The sequence below is a fragment of the Giraffa tippelskirchi genome, chromosome 5, assembly GCF_054371585.1.
Source record: "Giraffa tippelskirchi isolate mGirTip1 chromosome 5, T2T-mGirTip1v1.2.pri, whole genome shotgun sequence".
NCBI lineage: Eukaryota > Metazoa > Chordata > Mammalia > Artiodactyla > Giraffidae > Giraffa > Giraffa tippelskirchi.
The window spans coordinates 118,942,261-118,954,469 of record NC_137279.1 but is presented as its reverse complement, the minus strand read 5'-3'; the positions used below and the strand labels follow the sequence as shown (position 1 = coordinate 118,954,469).

General features: G+C 32.7%; 1 protein-coding gene across 6 annotated transcripts in view; it reads right to left on the bottom strand.

The window, feature by feature from the left end:
- Positions 1 to 3,319: 3,319 nt before the first annotated feature.
- Positions 3,320 to 12,209, bottom strand: part of COL11A1 (collagen type XI alpha 1 chain) — a 240,313-nt gene continuing 231,423 nt past the window's right edge. For all 6 annotated transcript variants that reach the window (XM_081492915.1, XM_081492916.1, XM_081492919.1 and 3 more), the window contains 4 exons: positions 9,546 to 9,658; positions 7,728 to 7,796; positions 5,324 to 5,557; positions 3,320 to 4,053 (listed from right to left, as the gene is read on the bottom strand). In XM_081492915.1, the coding sequence (XP_081349041.1) occupies positions 3,907 to 4,053; positions 5,324 to 5,557; positions 7,728 to 7,796; positions 9,546 to 9,658 (563 nt within the window). In that variant the 3' untranslated portion in view covers positions 3,320 to 3,906. The remainder of the gene's footprint in view (positions 4,054 to 5,323; positions 5,558 to 7,727; positions 7,797 to 9,545; positions 9,659 to 12,209) is intronic.

The following is a 12,209-nucleotide window of genomic DNA, read 5'->3' as shown; positions in this document are numbered from 1 at the left end:
TTCAAGTTTTTTTTTTAGTTGTGGCATGCAAACTCTTAGTTGTGGCATATGGGATCTAGTTCCCTGAGCTGGGTTCAAACCTGGGTCCCCTGCGTTGCAGGCATGGAGTGCTAACCACTGGACCACCAGGGAAGTCCTACGCTTGTATTTTACCTGAGTCTCTTTCCTGATTTGGACCTCTGTGATACAGTCTGTATTTACTTTTGCAGTAGTCATTATTTATTTAGCTCTTAGTGTATATCAGTGTGCTAGGCCCTTAATTAACTCATTTACTTTGCTGTTATCCAGCTTGCAGAGGACTATTTACTTGAAACCAATAAAGCTTAAGCTTCATAATCCTCTTTCACAGGGATCATCTAAGACCTTAAAGAGCTTCTAAAAATATCTCCATGTGGTCATATGATTAGTTAAGATTTGCCAAAGATTCTTTAACCATGATCAGCTAAGTACTTGGTCATTACACGCCAACTTCTTGGTATTCTTTTTTGTGTTGGGCCGTGTGGAAGGAAGCTGTAAGGAAGAAATTTGATTAGGGATTCATTTACTTAGCATTTGTGGAATATGCCTATGTGGGATATAATTATGTGCCTTGCAGCTAATATTTATGTATAATTAAATTGCCAGTAATCTCAGTATAGATATGGCTTTCTGGAATAGTCCTGTCACCCACTTGTTATGATAATGAAAAAGCTACAAGGGCAGAATTTATACCATTGTATGCATGTGTATTATGGTGCCCAGAACTTGAAATCTATTGATAATGGAGGAGCAACAAGGTAGAAAACGTACAGAATCGGAAGCTGTGCTGTGGAAAATTCTTACAAATTTATGGTGTGAAGTATAGTGTGAAGGAACTATAAAAGAGATTTTCCTGAATTTAAAATAATCTAAAATTAAGCAATACTCGCCAATAACAGAATGTGACTCTGAAACATCTCTAAGCTATTGATAATAAAAAGCACTTTAAACCTAACTTGTTAGAGAAACATTATTTCTAAAAGAAATTTAAATTATAAGATTGTCATTTGAGAGGCACTCAGAGGTTGCAGCCAAAAAAATAAATAAAAAAATAAACAAGCAAACACATGGATAAAATTTTTACAGAAGTACTTTAGACATTTAATTAACAAAAATATCAATATTTTCCTGGATGTTCTGATGCTTTTGGTGTTGGTCCATTTTTTAAATTAATAATTTGTTATAATACCTTTACTCATTTTAAATAGTAACTTTTGTATTTTTTATTTGTAATTTTGTATTAGCTTTTTAAAGAGAATTATACCAAACTTTACATGTATCAGGCCCAGGACTTACCCATGCCGGCAAGGTCAATATTACTCTCCATAATTTACACATGAATGATTCATAACTGCTGGGTTAAGACTAGAATGTTGCATAGTATCCTTTTTCCTTTACAAAGAGATTCCTTTTGTCCAGATGAAATCAATAAGAAGACACAAAAAATTTGATAACATGCAGAAGACCATATCCATAAATGATGGGTATAGAAAAGGATAGGTGAGTTAGCTATTTATGCATTAATTCTGTTGAGTGCCACATTTGAAGCCATTTTGTTTAAATGGACAAATGGTGCAACTTCCCCAATGCAGGTCAATATGAAAAATATTCCCTCATTACTATACATTCATTAAATTGTCTGATGTATGGAATTCCTCTTGATAGACAATATTATTTTATGTATGATTTAGAGTCTATGAAGTGAAAGTCGCTCAGTCTTGTCCGAGTCTTTGAGACCACAGTGACTATATAGTCCATGGAATTCTCCAGGCCAGAATATTGGAGTGGGTAGCCTTTCCCTTCTCCAGGGGAACTTCCCAACCCAGGGATCGAACCCATGTCTCCCACATTGTAGGCAGATTCTTTACCAGCTGAGCCATAAGGAAAGCCCAAGAATACTGGAGTGGGTAGCCTATCCCTTCTCCAGGGTATCTTCCTGACCCAGGAATTGAACAGGGGTTTCCTGCATTGCAGGTAGATTCTTTACCAACTGAACTATCAGGGAAGCCTATACAGTCTATATTAGAGTCTATACTTCAAGTAAAATGTCTGGAAATTCTTCTAATGCTGAAATTATGAACGTTTGAAACTTCATAAAGTTTTTAATTATAAAAATATTAAAAAAATTTAAGAATACACTATCATTTTGTTTATAGAGTTTATTTTAGAAATGTGGAGAATTTAAACAAATAATCTCTGAAAGATAATATTCTTTTTCAGAAGTGTAAATCTATTCTAACCTGGATGGTCAAGAAACAAATTGAAAGACTTTTCTGCAATAGAGTAATTTAAAACCTATTTAAGAAAGAGAATGACCAATCCAGGTAGACAAGACTTGAGTTTATTTATACGATTCATATCTCCCTTCTTGAAAGGACATTTACAAACTTGATTTCAAAAATAAAAGAACTTCTGAATGACAATGTTCACCTTTTAATTTCAATATTACAGGTATGCTCTTTTTTGATAAATTATCAGTTGAAAATGTTCCAGTGAAATCTAGTATCAATTAACTTAACACTTCATATATAAGAAATAATAAAACATTTATTTTCAAGTCTTACATATATTACTTAACATAGATACAAAGTTCAATTTGTTATTTTTAGATTTTGCTGCTATTTCAAGCTACCTGAAAGAAAATGGCTTAGTGGAAAAAATATTTTTATTTTTTTTTGTAAGTATGACTTTTAATACAAGCACTATTAGTAACAGTTCACCTTTATGTTATTTAGCAATTAAGTAGGTCAAATAATGTATGATATTATCTTGAAAGAAAAGAAATAATATTTGTTGGACAGGTGCAAGTAAAATAATATTTGAAGACTATTATGCAACTTAGCATCAAATTCTATAAGTTGATTGATTAAAATATAACATTTAACAAGTTCATAAATAATTGCTTAGTTTCCATCTTTTAATATTAACCTGAATAGCTGAAGCACACTGAAAACAATGAGATGCGATAACGGAGTAAAAAAAATTGTACATGTGATTGATTGCTTGATGGAGGCATCAATCTGTTAAAATAGCTTCTCATACACATTTTCCTGTCCAAAAATATAAACTTGCTTGCTTTCCATATATACAAGTATCCTGTGAGATCCTGGATTCTGAAAAGAAAACGGTTGAGGTATAGCACTGAATAAAGCATCAAAATGCATGATGTTTTTGGCTGAAATTCAGCAAAGTTATGGTCAGTAGAGAAGAGTTGCTCGGTATGTGCTTCCAAAAGTCTTCCAAGTTTTGCCCTCTGAGAAATTTGTTGGCGACATCAAATAACTGAACTCTTCAACATCAATATATACAAAGGCATTTTATTATTCATCAAAGAAAGGGAATTAGAGCCACCAGAAATTACAGTTTTATTTTTTCATAATACATATATTTATTGCCATCATACTTCTGCAATTGTCATAAAATTAGAGTCAGATGGAATTCAGAGACACGTGCAAGTTTTGGAAATGGACACATAGATAACAGTATAGAACTGTACATAAAATAATTACAATTTATTAAACACATTGTTTTAGCACATCCTTGATGGATGGGAATGAGCACCATATCTTTTATGAATATATATTTTTCTCTCTTTTTTTTTTTCTACAGCACCAAAGAAATCCAAATAGGAAAAGGAGAGATGAAAATTGGGATTCAAGAATAAGGCTTGTTTCCATCTCAGCCACACTATCTTATATTTTTATGATTTTCAAAGTTTTGTCATGTGGTTCTGCACCCACAAGGGCATCAGTATTTCCTAATTGGTACATACATATGTAGCAAGTTGTTTTCTATACCATTCTTATTCAAAACTTGCATGTGGCATAAAATGGGTTGGTGGTACCAAGGTATATTTTCTGTTGATTTCATATGTTCTTTGTCCTAATCTTAGCCAAGAAAACAAACAGGACCAACTTCAAATCCAAACTTCTGATTCTGATCACCAAAGTCATTGATCATTACATCAACGATAGGTACTTGATCAATTTTCGGTGTATTGATTTCAATCACAGTCTTTTCATAGCCTTTTCTGGACTGTAAAGTTAAGAAGAAATGAAAAGTTATACAATCATTGCATACTTCTAACATACATTATTTTTTCTTAAGCCTCTGAGTGAAGGTAAGAAGGTAAGAAAGAAGAGAATGGAAAACAAATTTGCCATTATCTTTGTAGTAATTCACTCTTCTTGTTATCACTGATGTTATATAGTTTTAAATTTTGAATGTTGACCATATTTAATATTTAGCTGTACAATTTCAAAATATTACTCTAATATACTGCACAGCTGCAGAGACTCTTACTGAATTGATATATATATATATATATATATATATATATATATATATATATATATATGTATACATTTTAGTATGTGAAAACTGATATTGGTACTGGGTCATATCTTTGCATAAATAATATACCCTTACCATTGTTATAGTAATTAAGATAGATATATATAAATATATATATGTATATACACACACATATAAGCAAATTTTCTAAGAAAAATTTGAATACAGTATAGGTATTATAATACAAGTGGTCCAAAGTCAAAGTATTTCTGTTGCTATGTATTAATTTTATGAATAATTATCAGTACATTATATTGGGAAATCCAAATCACTTGCTTCTTTCGATATACAGTATGTTCTCATCTTTGGTCTATGTGTAAGCTACTTAGTTTGTTTATGTGTAATTGTGGCTTTTCACTAATCAGCTAGGAAAGCAAGTTTTTAGGATGTTCTCTTGGTCATTTGCTGTTATGAAATAACCACATGTGTGAGAAAGACAGTTGCAGAGGATTAAAATAACAAAATGACTGTATCTGTTTAAGCTCTTGTAACATAATACCGATCAGCAAACCTTTATAAGCAAAATACAAGGTAAGAATTATCTATGGTATGAATGGTATAATGATGATTCCTTTAACTGTCATTTTAGAGTCATGAATTAAGGAGGCAAATGAAATAAGGCTCTTGATCTTTTTCATTCCAAGAATAACTAGCTGTAATAGTATTTAAATATCAGGAATAATTCCATAAAAATAACATATGACCCAAGATTACCTTCTGCCATGGCTTTAAAAGTGTGTCTATATGTATGTTTCAGTTTCTGTATCTGTGTGTGTGTGTCTGTGTGTGAATACTAGTGATTTCTAATATACTGTACTTTAATGTCAGTGTTATAGAATCTAAATGACAACTGACATCCACTTCATGAGAGAAATCTGACTTAGGGCTAAAGTGGAATGGTTACACATTGCCTCTCATCTCTGTGAAAGAAGGCCACAGGGACTGTACTCACCGCACAGCCATCAAATAGGGCTTTGATGTAAGGGTTGTTGTCATAGGACATCTCTTCATCATTTGATCCCAAGAACCGAAGTGCTTTGTCATAGCCTCCTGAGGACACATCATACCAGGCCACTGACTGATGACAGTAGTAAGTGAAATTTTGCCGAGCAGAGGCAGTCAGCAGTTTCAGGAATGTCATTTGCACCATATTAATGGAATTGCCTTCAACATCTAAATATGCAAGCTGGAAATAAGAGAATAAAGAGACACATAAAGACTCTTTTCTATTATAAAGAATAAAATCACTGTCAACAGTGAATTGAGATCCCAGAAGCATGTGGATGTATCAACAGACCCATTTCTTACTTAATGAAAGAAAATATGCACTGAGAGTCAGAAGACCCAGATATAGGAATTTATGAAATGAAGATGGATTTTCCCTTAGCTACTATCAACAATCCTTATCTTGCAAAAAAAAAATCACTTTACCTCTATACTTCAGTTTCCTAATCAGTCAGTAAATATCACAAAAAATGTAGTTCTTTTTGTTTGTTTCCAAGAATTCTTTTATTATATTCCTGTACCTTTTTGATACAGTCCAGGGAAATCTCCAGGCCAGAACACTGAGGTGGGTAGCCTATCCCTCCTCCAGTGGATCTTCCTGACCCAGGAATCAAACTAGGGTCTCTTGCATTGCAGGTGGATTTTTTTTTTTTTTTACCAACTGAGCTATCAAGGAAGCCCTTTTGAATAACAGAGTGGTAAAACAGTAAAAATGAAAATCGAGGAATCTCAGTGAAATGCAAAGGTTAACTATTTTTATGTTTGTTTTCATCTATTTTCCTAGTGTATCTGTTTGATTCAAATTTTTCAACACATTACTGCATTTTTCATTTTGGGGCCACAGTCTTCCAAGAGGTTTTTGGTCTTCTAATTTTCACCAAAGACCTGCCTGTTTGTCTGTTCTTAGTTGATGTAATTATATTCATCTTTGTATCACCAGCACCAAGCATATTGCCTGAGACATGCAAGTAGACATTTGTTATCAGGAAATACTTAATTTGTGTTTTGAGAAGGAGCACAGTCCTAATTTCAAATTATTAAAAACTGTCTCTTTTTTCAAGCTCATAATTTGTTTCACTGGGTATAAATAAACTATCTGGGATTAGCTGAGACATATAAACCTATATTTTAAAAAATTAAGTAAGAAATTTGCCCAGGTTATAGATTAATTCAATATAAAGGCAGTTGTCTGTGACTTTCCTCCTTATTGGGCTTCCCTGATAGCTCAGTTGGTAAAGAATCTGCCTGCAATGCAGGAGATCCCAGTTCAATTCCTGGGTTGGGAAGATCTGCTGGAGAAGGGAAAGGCTACCTACTCCATGGAGAAATCCATGGACAACTGTCCAAGAGCAACTTTTGCTTCACTTTTCCTCCTTATTGTTGATTTACTTAATTCTTTCTGATTAACAGTTCAGATGATGAGGATACCTGAGAGGTTAGAAAAAAAACTGGGAAATCCACTCTAAGGAAAACAAAACAATAAAAAATAAAACTACACACAGATATGTATTTTTGTCTCATACAAAGATAAAACTGTAACATGGATATTTAATATGTAACTTGAAAAGTGAACTAGAGATTTATGATGTGGAGAACATTACTAATGTGTGTAGATTTTTAGAGGATAACAGTTGTATACATAGTCATAAATGGAAAATAATAGCTTTTTAAGGAACATTGAAGTATTGAATAATTATCTGAATAAATGATTAACTTTCATTAGAATACATTATAATTAACATTTCAAAAACAAATATATCTTAAACAGCTTTTAAATGCAAATTTAGTTTTGGCATGCAATGTTAAAATATCTCTAGAAAATGACTAATCATGAACTGGTAATTCTATGGAAATATCTAAATAAACATGCGCTGTATTCCATATAAAAGGTCAGCCAGCTCACTTTATTTCCAGATGTAACTATTGGAAAAAGCATTTCACATTCCAAAAATTCTTATTGCAATTGAAAACAAAGAATAAATTAGATTTCAAGTATAAAGGAAATGAAATAGTCAGAGATCCTAAATAGATATTATATTCTCTATATCTCATATTTCTAATATAATCCATTTTATGCTATCTATCTCAAGTACTTAGTGAAATGCATACTTTATTTGATTTTACTATTTTAGTAAATTTAATATATTTCCATTTATTGTCATAAAAATTTTAGTCTTCTCTCTAAAAATCCCAAAATTGGTCTAAGAAATTTAGATAAAGCAAACTGGAGAGTACATGGAATCCTGCTTTGTATGATTTAGACTTTCAGAGTAAGGGGCTAGAGATTATAAAATTTGAACTTGAGTTATGACGTTTAAGATACACCACTTCATGCTAAGGTAATAACATACCAGTTTTCCTCTCTTAAATTCACTAAACCAGCTCCCTGGTTTCTCCTTTGGCCATGATGAAATTCTTACCTGTTGCAAAGAAAAGGAAAGTTAGAAAGCAGGTTAAAATTATAAACAATATTGTTTATATATTTATCATTTATTTTCAGTAATACTATGATGCCAAAGAGTCTTTAAAATGGTCTACCTGGATAATACAAAACGGGATAAAGAGTAAAATTTCAGATAGATCTGTGTATTCCCATTTATTGAATTTTGAGCCTTTTTTTTCCCCCCTGTTTTCTTTAACTGCTACAAAATAAGGGAGGTGGAAAATAACCTGGTAAAAGCATACCAAGTATTGGCTACAGGAGATGTGGGCAGAAATCTTAGGCAACTCCTTGCAAAGGAAACCTTCACAATGCCAGCTGGCATCTGCCATCAAGGCAGGTAGAAACCTTTAGTAGTTCATAACCAAGGGAGGCATGCTGAAGCATCCAGTTAGTAACTGAGGATGGGATGCCATGGAGAAGTCAGGATTAAGCTTGGCAGGAAGCAAGCCTAATCATTCCTTGCTGGGGAAAATGATTAGAAACTTTTATAAATGTTATTACTTAGCTTTGCAAAAATCAGCAAAATATAAAGGTATTTAAGGCCTCACTAGAGGGAATTTGAGTAATCCTGTAAGGGGAGGCATTTCCATTTTCTCACATTTCTCTGTGGACTAGAGGAGCTTTTTATTATGCTTCCCCACATGCAAAGTGTGGTTGGGAAACAGAAGTTGCTTTGTCTCCTGCTCCTACTATCCATCATTCACTTACAAACTAAATGTCTCTCCTAAAGAGATCAGTCACAAAGCTACTTATTTTCTTATAAACCTGTGGTTACCAAAGGGGAATTATGGAGTGGGGTGGGATAAATCAGGAGCTTGGAGTGAACACACACACACTACTATACATAAAACAGATAACCAACAAGGACCTACTGTACAGCACAAGGAAATCTACCCAATATTCTGTGATAACCTATATGAGAAAAGAATCTAAAGAAGAATGAATATATGTGTATATGTATTATATATATATATTTACATATATAAGTAATATATATAACTGAATCACTTTGCTATACACCTGAAACAAACACAATCTTGTAGATCAATTATACTCTGATAAAATTAAAATATTTTTTAAAAGTTATTTGTTTTGCCTCAAGGAGGTTCTGTGCCTTTGCATGCTAACTCCACTTACTAACAAGAAATGTGATTTATTAAAAGTATACAGATAAAATCAAAATGTCCCATCTATAAAATGTTTGGAGAAGGTAATTATGTTAGTGAAAAATCTTATATTAATAATTTGCCTATAGCTTTAAAGATAGAACTCACATATATTGATACTGCTTGGTGAAAATCAAGGAATATGTTTGAAGAGACTATCTGAAAGTACAGAGAATACTCTAATGTTAAAGATTCGTTCTTGTGTATTTTGAGCATAAAATACAGCTGTGAGTTCTATCACATGGCAATCGGAAAGAATACTACCATGCATATACTAAAATATGAGAATCAGCTGTGCTGTGTCATGGAAAGTCATAGAATTTTAGAGAGCAAGCAGGTGCATAAAGAGTACATCTGGCTAAAAAATAAAAAGTATTTGTTAACTATATATCTCACTTTGGTGCCTTATTCATGTTTATGCAAATGAAATGCTCTAATTACTCCTGTAAGAAAAGCAGATAAATGAAAATATGACAGTATAATTTTCCTGTTTAGTTCAATATTGCAAAAACATGGCATAAACTGTCAACAGTCACCACCAAAACAGATTGGTTACTTACTCCCTCCGATTTTTTGTCTGGATAAATGCAAGTCTCACCACCAGATGTGAAATTACAGTAAACTTTGAAGGAATCTCCTGAGCAACCTTGGTTGGGATCAATCCAATATTCACCTGAAAGTAGAAAAAAGTAAGTCATATGCAAATACATTTTGGGCTTTCCTGGTGGCTCAGCTGATAAAGAATCTACCCGCAATGCAGGAGACCTGGGGTCGATCCTTGGGTTGGGAAGATCCCCTGGAGGAGGGCATGGCAACCCACTCCAGTATTCTTGCCTGGAGAATCCCCATGGACAGTGGAGCCTGGTGGGCTACAGTCCATGGAGTTGCAAAGAGTCAGACACAACTGAGAAACTAAGAATAGCACAAGCACAAATACATTTATATAAAAAACTGAATACATTATAGGGCCAATTTTATTGGAGAAACAAGGAAAAATGAATATTCATTGATTTTTCTACATGGATCACTTTTATGCTTTTGGTCACATTGGGGTATATGTTTGAATAATGAATAACCTATTGTCTTGTCTGCCTGGAGCTTTCCGAATGTCCCCATCTTATCTTCCTGGAACATCCTTTTTTTATTCTTAGCATGCCTATTACTTTTAGGTTTCAGCTTAAATGCCTCTTCCTCAAATATTAATACCCTGTTTATTTACGTATAATAAATTGTAAGTACATTGGGTGAAGATATACTTGACCCGAAATCCTATATGTGTTATTTACTACTCAAGTGAAATCCCATGGACTGCGGAGCCTGGCAGGCTACAGGCCATGGGGTTGCAAAAGAGTTGGAAATGACTTAGCAACTAAAACAGTAATAACCTGACTGTAACGATCAATATATTTTTCCTTGATTTATTTAGCTGTAATGATGGAGGTGAGAGTATCTACTTAGCTTCAAGGATCATTCTTTTGCATTACTGTATAACAAAAACTTCATTAAGTAAATGTACTCCCTGTTTAAATGGGCTCCAAATAAGTCTATTTTATATATTTAAATACAGTTTGCTATTAATTATATTATCTAAATGGTACAGAACTAATTTATCATGTAAAAGACCATGACCAATAATTTGGTGCTAGGTGAGTAAAGATGTTAAGTAGTGGGACTAACAAAAAGTTATTCTTTAAGTAATTGACAATGGGGTTATTTAAGAATAATTGGGGAGATAGACTTTATAGACATGTGATGACTACTCTCCTACCATTTTTCATGCTGCCATTTCATTTCAAATATTGATTTAAATTATGTCAATTCACTGATTGTGAACTTGAAACAATGTAAAAGCTCAAACTGCTTGGTTTAGTATTGGAACTGCTGAAAATTTAATATTAGCTTGCTTTTTAAAATAAATTCTTTAACAAAAAAATTATACTTTTCTGTTTACACCATTAATAATTTCACATCTGGAACCAATTAATATTCCTGGGAGAAAATTACACAAGAAAATAAAAATCATCTAAGATTTTACCAACTGGAATAACCACTCTTAATCTTTGATATTTCTTAGGGTTTTAAAAAATAAATAATTTTGAATTAGCAGGTAAGCATTATTTTTATCTCTTCTTAGTTAACATTGTTTCTAGATATTCTTTCAAATGACATATATTCAAATTACTAAGATGCATTTTTGGTTTTCTGCCATTTCAGCTTGCAAGAAATTTCATAGGAACTCTCTAATTTTGAATAGCAGGGGAAATCTATATCTGTCATACTATGCTATTACAAAACTTAAGGTTTACCTGTTGCCATCATTAGACAATAATAGCCCAAAGGAATTGTTCTTTCTGTTTATCAGTGAGTTTCTGCATGAATAACAGTGTCTGACACCAATAAGTAAATAAATAAATATTTAATTGTAATTAATTAACACAAAGAATAATAAAGGTAGCTAATATATAGAAACCACCAAGAACTGTAGTCCACAGTGAGCTATCTCCCAAATTTACAAAATTGTCTTGAGCATCAAGTTCTAGTTAATCATATGTTGTTTTATGTTGTCAGTAAATGCTGTTATCTTTTACATTTGATATTCAGTCACATATGTATGATTACCTCAGCTAGATCAGAAATCTGGGTCATTCTTTTTATAAATCACTGAATTAATATGAAACTAAACAATATATATTTCAAATAAGTATATTATAAATGTAAAGATTTTTGATAGCAGTTTGTAAAGAATCCTTAATAACTATCTGTGTCTCTTTTTAACAGATTGTGCTTAAGATAGGAGACTTTTAAGACATTCTTTGTCATAAGGAATGCCTGTTCTTGAACTGCATGAAACTTGTCTATGTTGAGTTATTTAGATCTCAGTTACAACATTTATTATATGATCGATAGTGGAAAATAATATTGTCACACTAGTAAGTAGAGTGACAAAGTATTTCCACTTAAAGTGGGGGATTTAAAATCAGATACAGATCTGCCCATTTTTGGTTTAGTTTAGGATTATGTGAGTTAGTCACTTAAGATACCTGGGACTGTTAGCTTCTCAGAACAGGTATATAAGGGTTTTGTCAAATAATTTTGTTGTTTAGTCGTTCAGTCATCATCTAACTCTTTTGTGACCTCATGGGCTATAGCCTGTGGCTAGGCTCCTCTGTTCTTGGCGCAGAAGAGCTCCAAGGCAAGAATACTGGAGTGGGTAGCTATAGTAA